Source organism: Podarcis tiliguerta, assembly GCF_965153285.1.
Source record: "Podarcis tiliguerta genome assembly, chromosome: 8".
NCBI classification, from domain to species: domain Eukaryota; kingdom Metazoa; phylum Chordata; class Lepidosauria; order Squamata; family Lacertidae; genus Podarcis; species Podarcis tiliguerta.
The window spans coordinates 16,322,290-16,335,989 of record NC_139541.1 but is presented as its reverse complement, the minus strand read 5'-3'; the positions used below and the strand labels follow the sequence as shown (position 1 = coordinate 16,335,989).

The 13,700-nt window shown below is 47.7% G+C and overlaps 1 protein-coding gene across 31 annotated transcripts in view; it reads right to left on the bottom strand.

The window, feature by feature from the left end:
* Positions 1 to 319: 319 nt before the first annotated feature.
* The window catches only part of RERE (arginine-glutamic acid dipeptide repeats), a 340,996-nt gene continuing 327,615 nt past the window's right edge, over positions 320 to 13,700 (bottom strand). For 22 of the 31 annotated variants that reach the window (XM_083453656.1, XM_083453669.1, XM_083453670.1 and 19 more), the window contains 4 exons: positions 7,311 to 7,355; positions 6,981 to 7,127; positions 6,073 to 6,253; positions 320 to 4,308 (listed from right to left, as the gene is read on the bottom strand). In XM_083453656.1, the coding sequence (XP_083309782.1) occupies positions 4,275 to 4,308; positions 6,073 to 6,253; positions 6,981 to 7,127; positions 7,311 to 7,355 (407 nt within the window). In that variant the 3' untranslated portion in view covers positions 320 to 4,274. The remainder of the gene's footprint in view (positions 4,309 to 6,072; positions 6,254 to 6,980; positions 7,128 to 7,310; positions 7,356 to 13,700) is intronic. The other 9 variants (XM_083453672.1, XM_083453658.1, XM_083453673.1 and 6 more) reach the window with 1 other exon arrangement.

Genomic DNA, 13,700 nt, shown 5'->3' with positions numbered 1-13,700 from the left:
GCAGGACGCAAATGTGTTACTTAAGAAAATATGTAACTGAAAAGCCTGTCCCAACCATGGCATAGGGCAATGGTACACCTTACAGGGGCAAATGTCCAAAGGGACTGTGCTGCCTGAAATAGGACCCACCTCGTTTTGTTACCTTGTTGTAGGATAGTCTTTGTGCAGTTAAGAGGAAACAGATGAGAAGATGCTTAGGATGAAGCCAAGCCACTCTGGATGTTGTTTCCGACGAGGTTCATGGTTAGTGAACCCACCCCAAACTCATGCCCCATTAAAACATGCATGCCACACTTTTCAAACAAAATCAAAACTGCTGTAGTGTAGCTTGGTTTTTATTTATGTCCACAAATATTTCAAAAAAATTACAAAATACTCAAATGGAGAGAACACAGAAGTCACGATTTCTGGGTTTTCTACTCTGTTTTACACTGTGTTATCCCATGGTAAACCTACTCATATATACACTAAGCCTCAAGATATATATATATAAATGTAGCTGTCAGAATGTATATTCTGCTTTTAAACGGTGCAGTGAAACTAGCTCAAACCAGGACGACACAGAACAAGAGACGGTTTGATTTTGAAAAAATAAAGTAAAATCACACACGCACGCACACACAAAAAGCAAAATAAAATAAAATAAAATGGATTTTTGAAGTTCAAAGCAAAAAATAAAATCTTGCTTTAAAAAAGTTTTTCTGAAAAGGTAACTGTAAAAAGTTGGGAGATTCTAACAGAGCATGGTGGTCTTGGGAGAGTCAGGGCAAATAACACTGTAGCTAATCATTTAGATCTGAGGACAAAGAACCTCTGGGCTCCCCCACCACTGTGGAATGATTCATACTGTTACATAAGCATAAAAAAGAAACCCAAAAGGTCAAGAGCTTATGAGGAAGCACAATGAACTGCATGTAAACTGTGGAGGGAAAGGAGTAATTAACTGGTATCTTTTGTCTGTCTTTCCGAGACTGGCGAGTTGCAGATGTTTGGACTACAACTCCCATCAGCCCACTGGGTGTGGCTGATGGGAATTGTAGTCCAAAACACCAGGAGAGCACCAAGTCAGAGGAGGATGGTCTGCAACATCCATGCTAAGTGTCTCCTGAAGGTACTAAAATTTCAGTTCCGCCAGGGGAGCACGGAGAGGGGATTATGGCCACCCTCACCAATACGGTTGGTTCTGTTTTCAGTGAGAGTTGAGGACAGTTAAAAACTAGATTATGCTTGATGCAAGGAGGCATCTTCAAAAAGGCAAGGCAAGACAGAGGAGGACTGATAATAAGTAGCTGGGGATGCCCTGCCTGTTAAGACAGATCATTATGAGAAGTTTATTCCATTCCAGATGACAGTGTTAAAACATGAGATGCCAGCTAGGATTTTAAGCAATGACTCTGTCTTGTTAGCTTGCATCTTGCTGGACATTTAGCACCATGAATTTAGAGTTTCCTGATGCTCAGTTCAGTGGTTCAGCTCTCGGCGGTTCAGAAACTGACCTGAGAAGAGGTGACCGTTACAATTCTGAGGACACCCTGTGTGGCTTGTGTGACCAAAATATGGTCCGCAGTTAGGCTAACCTCAGGACCACCTGGAGGGGCTGTAAGGCAGGTGGATGGCTTAATAACCACCAGCTATTTGCCACTGCACAGAGACAAGAGGCGTGGACTGCCAGTAAGGAAACGAATGGGAAAGAAGGATGGTTTGGGATGAAGGAGCAGGAGTTCAGGGAGCAGGGGGAAAGCTCCGCTCTCTGGACCAAAGTAGGAGGAACCCAAATTTCTGTTAGGCTGGATTAAAATTCCACCTGCAGTATGTGCTGTTTAAGAGACCGCTGAACGATTAGCTACGGGGTTATCTGATCAGGCCCAATGGACTCCTACCACCACAAATAACAGTCTTCACAGCAAATGAAGCAGCCTTCCAAAAGGAACAAGAACCAGGAAATGTTATTATGAATGCAACCAACAGGAAAATGTGTTCTCACACAGCCCTGCAGATTCCTGCACTAATCCAACTCATTTTTTTTTAAAAAAAGGGTAACTAAACTAAACAGTTTGAAGGGAATTAAAAAAGAGGATTCATACAGTTGTCATGTGCTTGCGACATTGACAGCTTCTGACAGAAGATGGTCAACACCACTCTAAGCCTTCAGAGTTCCCCTGCCTTGTGTATCGGAGAGTGTGAACATTTTTTACTAAACAAGGATAGCTCCTAAGGTACTGCAAACAGCAGGCAAAAAAAAAAAAAAGGCTGCCAGAGGCACATTTATTGAGTCTTATTCTCACGCCACCGTATCCCAAAGGAGCATTCAAGATGAGGATTTTTTGGGGGAAGAAATTTACTCTGCTGCCATGTACTGGGGGTGAGGGGAGAGTGAGACAGCCCTGGTCAATTGTGCCCTTGAGGTAAGACCAGGCGCAAATCCCCTTCTGTGCCTAGCGTCAGCAAAGCACACACACAAAAACAACACAAACCTGCTAATATTGGACCAATTTAAAAACAAAGCCCAGGAGCGCAGAGGCGGCTTCCAGCTTTTAATTTCGAAAACGCACAGCTCTGAAGCAGCCCCTCTGCCTGTCCCTTTTCTTTCAAAATGTGTAACTTGTCAGGGATGGGAAGTTTCGATTCGGCACTATTCAAGTAAGTTTTGTAACATATATATAGATATGACTTGAAGGGAAATGGTTTGCATGTAAACTTCCATGCTATCTAAAGGACAGTCTGCCCCATATCAGCAGCTCTCGTGACAGGTGTGGGGCTTTGATGCTGGAAGGGTTCCCAGGCACACAGTGGGTATGCATAGTGCACATCCTGAGATGGAGAATAAAGGAGAATTTCCTCCTTGAATCGAACGCCTTGTGGGGCTTGTGGCCAAAGAAACATCACCGCATTATTGTTGTCTTAGTTGGTAGACTCTGTGTGTGTGTGTGCCTGCATTTATAGGACACAGTTTCAGTTTAATGCTATGTTTGTGGAGGAAAGGGGAGACATTTCAAGAGCCCATTTCTTGAAAACTGCTCCCTTTCCAACTTCTGCTTCAAAAAAACTCTTGCGCTGGTGGAAAACGTCACGGCTTTTCGACAGAACCAGTGCAGGAATATGCAGTCTTGTTCACCGGCTGAGGAACTGAGTTATGTCAAAAACAAACCTACGAGAATGAAAAGCGATTTAGGATGTTCATGGAACAAATGAATTAAATTAAAAAGAACAGCACACACGCACACACACAAAAAGAAAAAGAGTTGTGTGTTCTTGTTTGTTTTTTTAGGGGAAAAAACATATTATCCCTGCAACTCTCTTTAATGCTCATGTTGCTACCAAACTGTCAAGTCAAGCTCTCGACCATTTTGAAATTACTGACCCCCCCCCATGTCATCTTCCCTTTAATTAAAGGGATAATTATATATATTCCTCTTATATTAAAAAATCAACTCTGTATTCTTGTCAACATCAGGTAAGAAGTAACGGTTTTGTGATGTTACTGAAGAGAGAGAACAAGAGGAAGAGAGGAGGAGATGGAAGGAGAGAAAGAAAGAAAGAAAGATACCAGGAGTTTGTGGAGATTATTATAATTTTTTTTAAACCCTAACCCAAAAAAATTATTTACAGACTTAAAAAGCCATGCTGCAAAGCTCTCTTTAAAATTATGAAGTTTTCCTACAATGTATTAAAATAAAAGTAGATTTTTTTTCTTTTAAAATTCTTGTTATAGCACTTGGATTTTCAGAGGGTGTTATGCCACCTACTTGCCATTCTTGGTTTTTTTTGTTTTTGTTTTTAAAGTGTATATATATATTTATATATTTATATATAAATTGAGTGTATTTCTTTGTATGCACAGTGGCTTGCATTAAGTTGTGAACCTGATTCTAGCACCTACTCAAAATGAAAAAAATGAAAAAACCAACCCAACCCACCCCCTCAAACAACCCCCCCAAGAATGCCCAAGGAATTTCCTCTGAGGGGGTTGTTTCTCTCTCAACAGGCTTCTTAACAGGTTTTATCATGCAAGGAGACTCCTGAAACTGGTCTTGGAAAAATCTTCTCTACAAATGAATTCTATAATATATGTGCTGATTTTAAAAGTCTCTATTGGTTGGGCTTCCTTGTTTGTTTTTTCTCCTTTTTCATTTTAAATAGAGAAAGGTATCTTGAAAAGATAAAATTCTCTTGTTTTTCGCAGTGTGTGTGTGTGTGTGTGTGTGGATAAACACATTCCATTTCTTCCCAAGGACTGGGATCTTCTGCAGCCAGAATTACAAATAAATAATTTATTACAACTGCTTGTCACTTTCTTTCTTCAGTCGGCTAGGAGAGAAGAAGAAGAAGAAAAGAAAAATAATTCAGTTGCTTTTTTGAGTTGGGAACTTTCCCCTCCAGCCTCTCCCCTCTCGCACAATGCAGAAGAGCTCTCTGCCAAGAACAGACAAATGTGGTAGTGAAGTAGACCTCTGAGTACCACAGATCTCTCTCTGTCTCTGTCTCTGTCTCTCTCTCTCTCACACACACACACACACACTGCCCCATAATAAGAAGAAAAGGGTGTGTGACAGGCCTTGGGGAAATCCCTCTTCCTACCAAAGAGTGAGCAGGGAGGAGTTATGCGTCCATCCCACATGTTTTCCCAGGGACTCTGGGATTTTCAACTAGGACTTCATGTCTTAAGTGAACATCCAGCCCTGTGAGTTGTGCCTTTGCTTTCATGCGCTCGAAAATAACAGCATGTGACATGAGGCTCTGTGGCCAGCAGGCAGGAAGGGGACCTCTGAACTGGCTGGGCCTGGAATAAAAAAACCCAGGAGCCTGGCCTTCTGCAATGGCCAGTTCCCCAAGCAATACCTTCATGCTCCACTTCAAGGACCCAAGCCTTCAAAACGCTGAAGAAACCAACCTTAGGAAGAAGGTTGCTGCGTTGACCTTCCAAATCTGACCAGTAATGGCCCTGACAACCTCTTTCTGTGGTTTCTCATCCTGGAGCTGCCACCACTGAGCACCTGTTGAAGTCCCCAACCTTAGTAGAGCCCCCACCCAGGCAACCCTTAGAGCCTCCTGATCCTGTGGCTGCTGTCTGTTCAAATGCCTTCGGTGAGCATCCAAGCAGTGACCAGAGTGAGGAGATGAAGCACCTCCCTCTGCTTGCCATGTACTTTCCCTCTCTAGGCAGCTGTACAGAGTACAGCGCAGCAGGGAGAGGAGGAGATGGGCCCACCCAGGGAGGGGGGTCCTCCAGTGGGTATCTTGCCTGAGGACCCTCCAAAACCTGGAGTTGGTTGTGGTATTTTATAACAACAGTGGGTATAAGAGCAGGAAGACCTTCTCCTCCCTCAGAAAAACAAACCCAACTCTGAGGGCATGTGACACACTTCAAGTTTGACACCTCTGGTGTAACTAACCTGTGAAGTGATAGGGGCCTAAAGCAAGAGAGCAGTTGTGGAAGTGTGGCCAGTCTGGGTCTCCACTTTATACTGCTGCCAGAACATGCCCCTCCTGGTTCATTCATTCATTCAGTCATCATTCATTCATTCAGTCATTCATTCATTCATTCATTCATTCAGAACATGCCTCCCTTGGTTGGTTGGTTGGTTGGTTGGTTCATTCATTCATTCATTCATTCATTCATTCACTCATGACAGGCAGCCCTGTAGATGTTGCTTGACTCCAGCTCCTTTTAGCCCCAGCCAGCATCACCATTAGTCAGGGATGATGGGAGTTGTAGTCCAGCAATGTCTGGGAGGGCTACACATCCTAATTTATGGTATGCTGCTTTTCAGGTGTACCTCACAGAGCGGTTCACCAAAGACAGTTGCACAATTAAGCATCAATTAAGAAGGAAATGTGATATAAGGGGACTACCGCTGCGAGGTGGGTGGTGGCAGCTCGCCAGACCACTCCTTTCTCCTCCCCTCCTCCCTCAGGGCAAGGTGGTTGCCCACTTGGGCAGTATACAAATTCAATAAATAATATTAATAACAAATAAATAGAGGAGGAATTGGCCAAAGGGCAGCATGCAGGCTAAGGGGAGCTTGCCCCAGTGAACTTCTTCCTCTGCTGATAGCATGGGCCCAGCCTTACCTGTAATAGTCTTCTTGGCTGGGGAGGTGGCCCCCGTGCATGTGGGGGTGCCCATGCAGCCACTGCTGCTCCATGGCTAGTCTCTGAAGCTCTGCTGACTGAGCATGCATGGCCTGTAACTGGTGGGCTGCTGACATGGGAGGAGGGATGCCGCCAGGGAGGTCACGTGGGTAGGGGGTACCTGGGGAGAGAGAAGAAGAGAAAAGGTTGTCGCACACAAGTTTAGACTGGCCAAGGCATGCCTGGTAACTGCAAGCTGGGGTAACAGTGACTGAGCAGATGGGTTGCACCCAATGCTAGTCCTACTCTATGCTGAAATCAATGGAAATGACTTGTGTGGGTCTACCCTGAGTAGGATTCACCTGGATGTGACTCAACTGTGGAATGCCGTCCACATAGGAAAGGGCCTGATCCCTGGTGCGAAGAGTCTTTGAATGAGACTCCCCCAGTCAACAGCCTTAATTTCATAAGTCAGTCAGTCCAGAGACAGCTGGGGTACCAGGATAAATGCATTAAATCACTGGTACCCAATAAAAACCTAAACTAGGTGCATTTGTCTATTAAAGACAATTGGCAATAATATCCACACGGCGTACAGAAGCAGGATACCTCTGGACACCAGGTGCTGAACAGCATCCCTGCGCGGGGGGGGGGGGGCAAATGCTCTGGTTGGAGGAATCTGATTGGCTGCCATTCAAAACCAGATAGCCCTTAGGTCTTATATTTTTCATCTGCATCAACCTTCCCCAACTTGCCGCCCTCCAGATCTTGCTGTCAGACTCCATGCCCCACCGGCTCCAAGTGGCATGGCCAATGGCTAGGGACGATGGGGGTCGTAGTCCAACAACCTTTGGAGGGCATAGGTTGGGCAACGGTTGGCTTCCCAAGGGCTGCTACTGCACACTTACCAAAGACCGGGTGCCGGAGCATTTCGTGTTCGTGGGGCGGTTGCCCTAGCAACGGGTTTGGGATAGTGCCGGGAGGATAAGGGAAGCGCGCCAAGTGGGGCCCGGCTGCCAAGGGGTCCACGAGGGGATGGACAGGTCCTGCCGAGCCTGCAAAAGGGAAAGGTTGGGGGCGGTAGGAAAGAGGGGGGGAAAAGGAAGGACAACTTACCACCAGGCTCAGAAACCCTCATTTTGCTCAGGGGTCAAAAGCAACATTAATACTTGCGCAAATAGCTGAGCATAACCGGTAATTATCAGAAGCCTAGTCCCCCCTCCAACTGTGGAGCCTACTTCTCTGTCTGGAGTGTTCGCAGTGACATCGGGTGGCCAAACAGTCTTTGAGAGTTAAAACAAAAGGGGAGAAAAGGGGAGGGGGGGAAGAGGAATGAGCTTTCTTATTAAGAAGGAAAAAGGGACTGCGTACAAGAACAACAGAAAATCAATTCACCATTCATTTACTATTCCTTTTTTAGACACGTCCCATAAATGCCCTGGAGGTGGCATCTGAGGCACCGCACACAAGACACAAAGCGTATCATAAAATTAATCATCAAAACATTTTAAAAGTAAGCCCCAATAATGCCACAGAATGGCAGAGATCCTTTTTCCTCCTAAGAGAGACAAAGCTCTCCTAAGAAGGGGAGTTTTTCCTAAAAAGAGGGCAGTGAAGCAGCCGGATGGGCTCCTCAAGGTAGATGCCTCTGCTGAGAAGGCTCTAGACCACATTGCCACCAGAAGACATTCAGATAATAATGACACTGTCAACAATGTAAGGGAAACACGTGCAATATAAGCCTCTTAGAAGTGTTGCCTTTCCTGCGGAGTGTGGTTGATCTGCACATCTGTCTGCTAACCTCCCCACTCCCCGAGGAGTTTCATCTCACCCCAGAAAAAACCAAGTTCAAGGTCCCAGAACAGAAAGGGACACCATCATAGGGCTGCTATTTGAGGAAGGAGAAAACAAACAACCACAGGGGGCTATTTGCACATTTGCTGACAGATGCAGCACAAGCTGTTCATGTACTACCTAGCACAGAGCTTCACATCTGGAGAATCCTCTATTTTTAAACAACCAGCTCCTGGCTCTTGTGGCTGCTGGGAAAAGCTTGAAAGTGCAAGGGCAGAGCCTGGTGAAATCTGATTGCAGAGTTGCAGAGTCCCAAGCCTGCTTTCTGTCTCAGAGAGAGACAAAGACAGACAGACAGAATCATGGCGGGGAGTGAGATACTGTTTGTCTAATAATTGCTCAATGGTGAGAAAAATGCCCTCTTTGCTAACTCTGGGAAATTATCTTCCTAGTCATTACTACTTCACATGCTCAGAGGCTGGGCAGAACATCTGAAAACAGGTTCTGGGGCTAGACCCCGGGAGAGGCACTGATCAAACTCAGCTCCTGTGAAAACTCTGAAGCCCCTTACTTATAAGAAGGAGAAACCTTAAAATAAAACCATGGACAACAGCAAATCTTCTGCCCTGCTTGCAAGATGGAAGATCTTCGGGGGGGGGGGGGGAGAAGGGGGCTAATTGGACAGGTGCTTCGTCAAGGTTCCCAGAAAACGGAGAAGAGAATCTGGTCAGGTCATTTTGACCCTGATTCTCATCCAAGGGAGCATATGAGCCCCTGGCTGCTTTAATTAGGGCGTCTGCAACCTGAGTCGTTGCATGTCAGAGCAGCCTGTCTCAGCAGATTTCCTCTCGCCCTGCAGTTGCATATATACATATTCTCATACAAGAGCTTCCTGGTGAGCCTTGGGTTTTGTTAAGATTCCTGATCCCAGTCACCTAATTCTAAGGGATTCCTGTCCTAGGTCACTGCCTCCAGGGCCCCTCTATCATATGTCGAGAGAGGTCATGTTCCAACCCAGCATGAATCAATCCAATTAACGACACTCAGAAGATCCGCTGCAAACCGCATGCGTGATGTGCTACACGCAAGGCTTACAATACTAACCCACCAGGCAAGAGAGACACAGGAACACTCGGATCCTGAATTACAGCCTGCGGTTTGTATTGCACCTTGGCCTGTGAGTTAGCAGAGAGTCCACAGAGCTAGGTGGGACCCCTCAGGGAGGGGCTATCAGTGAAGACAGTTTCAGGGACACAATCTGAACCTATTTCTAAAGAGCGAACAGTTTTAACCCCTGCAGAATTTGAGATCAGGGGGAGAGAAAGATAGGAGAAAAGTGCCATCTTGAGTCAGACTCATTGGGTCTGCACTGACTTGCAGCAGCTCTTCAACTGTATGGAAAAACTTTGCACACAGGAAAGTGTGAGGTCTGTGCCTCCTTGACTTCCTCGCTCAAGACACCTGGAGGGGTTTGGTTAAAACAGTTCTCCAATGAGCACTACAAAACACCCCAAAACACCCCTGGACTGAACATGTAGGTCACTTGAAGGTGGTGGTTGATGAACCTGTCTTGGGGACTCTGGACTCTGGCTCTGTTCTGAACACAATCACCCTCCGTCTCAACAACAGCATGGAGATGCTTGGTGCAATTAGCACAAGCGCAACTCAGGAAATGCAAGAGTGTCTTATACAGAGTCAGCCCATTAAATTCAGTACTGTCTACACTGACCAGCAGTGGCTCTCCGGAGCTTCAGGCAGGGAGTTATTCTCAGCCGTTTCTGGAGATCCTCATCATCTGCTTATTTGATTGGGGAAGCACCAAAGCGCTCAGTGACAGAGCATTTGCCCTGCATGCAGAAGGTTCCAAGTTCAACCCTCGGCATGTCCAGGTAGGGAAAACCATGGAGAACCAGGGCTGCTGGTTGGAGCAGACAATGCGGAGCTAGATGGACACATAAGGCAGCGTCCTATTTTTCTACATCACTTTCCCCAGATGATGCTGGGGACTGAACTTGGAAACTTCTGCTTGCAAAGCATGTACTCTGGGCCCTCCATCAAGACAGGGAGAGCCAACATGGTGCCCTCCAGATGTTTGCTGGACTCCCAACATCCCAGCTAGCATGGAAAATGATCAGAGGTGATGCGAGTTGTAATCCAGCAACACCTGAAGGGCACCACATGGGCTATCCGTGCTTTCAGACATAGGAACGGAAGACACTGTTCAACCAGCTTAGTACTACCTACACTGATTGGCAGCAGTTCTCCAGGGTTTCAGATAGGGAGCCTTTCCCAGCCTTACCTGGAGATGCCGAGGGTTGAACCTGGGACTTTTCGTATGAACAGCAGTTGCTCTACCACTAAGCTATGGCTATTCCCCTTCCAGCATAGAGGGGCAAATGCAGCTTGCAAAACACTGAGCAAGGCACAAGGCCTGCCTTTTTGTATACTAAGCTATCCCCGCATGCCCTTGGATCTGTCATGTATGATCTAGCTGAGATTCCTGCATTTCAGGGGGTTGGACTAGCGGGCCCCCAGGGTCCCTTCCAACTCTACAACTCTGATTCTACAGTTTCTTTTGAAACCAGCTTTATCACTGAGTTTCCCTGAAACACAGAGCGAGCTTTCTCCCTGAGAAAGCTCTCTTGTAACAACGCCTTGCCTTAACCCAGAAAGCAGGGGCAGATTCTCTCCATCTATTTTTAAATGCAAGATTCACTTTGTTCTGTCTGCCTGCACAAAAAGTACATCTGCAGTCTGATACATTTATGGAGATCAGTACATTCTGTACTGCGGGTGGGGAGGCTTTTGTTACTGACCTTGGCTGCGAGATGCACACACGCTCCCTCCCCTCCCAGTGTCTCATTTAACTCCACTGTTATCATCCCGAGGGGGGGGGGAACAATTCCAAATCACCCACCTCAGTATGCAAAAAAGAAAATAAAATAAAATTGGGGGACACACCAATGAGACCAGCAAGCTCCAATGGCTCTCCAGGGTTTTAGGCTGGGGGTTTTCCTGCCTGGAGATGCCACTGGGTCCTTCTGCATGCAAAGCAGCTACTCTACCCTGAGCCTGGCCACTGGTCCATCTGACTCAGCATTGTCTGCACCAAGGATCTTACACCTTTCCAGATCCCAGGACCCACTTTTAACCCAAACATGCATTTGGGGACCCATTTCTTAACCCTTTACCATAGATTGGCATGGTAAGAGCTCTCATGTTGGATCAGGCCGTGACCCGCGAGTGGGTCCTGACCCACCAGCTGAAGATCAGTGGTCTACACTGACTGGCAGCAGATCTCCAGGCTTTTTGGCAGGGATCTTGCCTACCTGGAGATGCCAGCGAGGGACTGAGCCTGGAAACTTCTGAATGCAAAGCAAATGTTCTGCCACCGAGCTACAGCCTTCCCCTTAAGACGTAGGAAGCTGCTGTGCCCGGAGTCAGGACACTGGTCTCTCTAGCTCAGCACTGTCCAGGATTGGCAGCGGCTAGCCAGGGTTTCATACGAGAGTTTTTCTTCCTTGGAGATCCCAAGGGAAGACACTGAGGATTAAAAGCAAGTGCTCCACTACAGCTACAGCCCTTCCTCAATATTTAGGGGGGGGGGGATGGAAGGTGTTGGTGCTGGGAGTAGCATTGGGCAATATATCAATATATCACCCAGAACTGGTATTGGGCGGGCGGGCGGGGGGGGGGGGGGAGAGATACCACTGGTGAAACCACCATCACACTCTGCCCCGGCAGAGGGAGAAATAAACTGCATCAGCGAGTTGCTGATAAAGCTTCTTCCTCCCTCCTTCTTCCTTCCTCCGCTTCTTTAAACTGCTTGACTGAGGAGCGCGCTGCTGCCCTCTCCTCAGCAAAGTACTTTTACGGAGACAGCGGTGGGATGGGAGCTCCGTTAGGTGCTCCCCCCCCCCCCCCAGCTGAGAGAGCCCTAACCCCGCTCCTGCTTGCACTTGGGTAGGAGTGGGATTGGGCCTGCAGCCTTGCTTGGCTGCCTTCACCTGGGAGGGGGTGCTATGCCTTTCCTCCCAGAAAGACAGAGCCCACCCTCAGGGTGGAAGGCAGCCAGGCAGTGTAGGGGCTCTTTGATGCTGCTAGCAGGCAGCACGCCCACACAGGTGAAGGCTAAGGCAGTCAAAGCCCAGAGCCTGACAGGCTCAGTGTGCTTGGCTACTGCCGCCTGGTCTGTCTTTGGGGAGTGGGGGGCGAATGGGCAAGGTAGCTCGCCTGCCCCCATGCCAGCAGAGGTGGAGGCGGCCTGGCCAAGGAGCCCCAAGATCCTTGCTGCTCGAGCACGAGTGGCAGGGACACCGGGGCTGGCTCTGCGGGGGGCAGGCGGCCTCCTGCCCCCAGCTGAGCCCGGTCAAGGAGCCCTGAGTCCCCTGCCGGTTTTGCACAGGGGACTCTGGGCTGCCTCTGCTGGGGGCAGGAGACTTTCGGGCCCCCAGCTGAGCAGCAGGCTGGGACCAGCTGTATTTGCCACAGCCCGCGAAGTGCTTACGTAAAAGCGCCTCAGCTCCCATAGTGAGAGCTGTGGCAGTTTCACCCAGCACCTCGCTGGCTGGGGCCAATGCAGCTTTTTAACAACATTGCGGTTTATCTCTAAACCGCAATGTTTGGCTGGCAATACACTGCAATGTTGAAAATCCAACATCGTGCAACCCTAGCTGGGAGGAAGCAGGTTAAAAGTGCCCTTTAAGCAAGTACAGGGATCTAGCAATGAAAAGGCAAGCAGTGAAGCCAGCTCCTTGCCTGTGCTTATGTGTGCGTGCATACACACACACACACAACTCCGTGTGCATGCTCTGGAGCCTCCCCATCTCTCTCTCAACAGTTTAAATTGGCTACAATTTTCTCTTGGGGAGGCAAATCGTGGGAAATATATTAAACATGCGTCCAAAGCAGGGAGGATCGCCTTCTAAAAAGAGCAAATATTGCTCGTGGTCAGCACTCTATGAAAATACATGCAACTCTCCTCTCCCCAGTGTTCTGCCCCCAGTGTGTCCAGGAAGCAGAACCCCAGATACTGTAAACAGCCTCAGTTCTTTAATGGGAGAGTAAGGAGGGGAGTGGTGTTTTCAGTTCTACCCCAATGGGGAAAGCAAACTGCTACACTTGGAGGTTATGTTACGGGGGTGGGTGTCACCCTTCTACTGTGATGCTGGGTGTCGTGGGCAACGTGGATCCTGCTGGAGGGATGAATCATCGGCTCTGTGTTCAAGAACCTTGAAATATTAAAGTCTTGTCTCCCTTCCTGTCATCACTGGCGGGACTGTGGGTTTTCTCCAACTAAGTCCTCCTCAGAGTAGAGCCACTGAAACTGATGGACATGACCAAGTTAGGCCTACTTACATTAGCCATGTCATCAGTTTCAGTGGCTGATGAGAACTTAGTTGGGATACGACCCACTCATTTATTTCAAGCTGTTCTGAATATTTTTTTAAATTGCTGCAACCAACCCTGGGAACTTATGAGTAAGGGTGGGGGGCAAGAAACTGAAATGATGATGCTGGATGTTCTGCTAGAACAACACACTTTTCAAGAACAATCAAACCATCACAGAGCTTCCTACCCACTGGAGCCTGTTCCTACAATGAACATGCACCAGTTTTAGCCACTACCCACAGCTGCACTAAAGACTGGTGTGTATCACCAGGTGTCACACAGAAGAGGCACCTTCCTTGAAATGGGTCAGGGTGCCAACAGAGGTGCAAAAAGTAATCTAAACTGGAGGGCGAAAATACCCCACTTTGCACAATTCGTTGTCCTCCCTGAATGCCAGCCCTCTTCGAAAACATTCTACTAGAATGGAGAGCCTACTGAGCTCA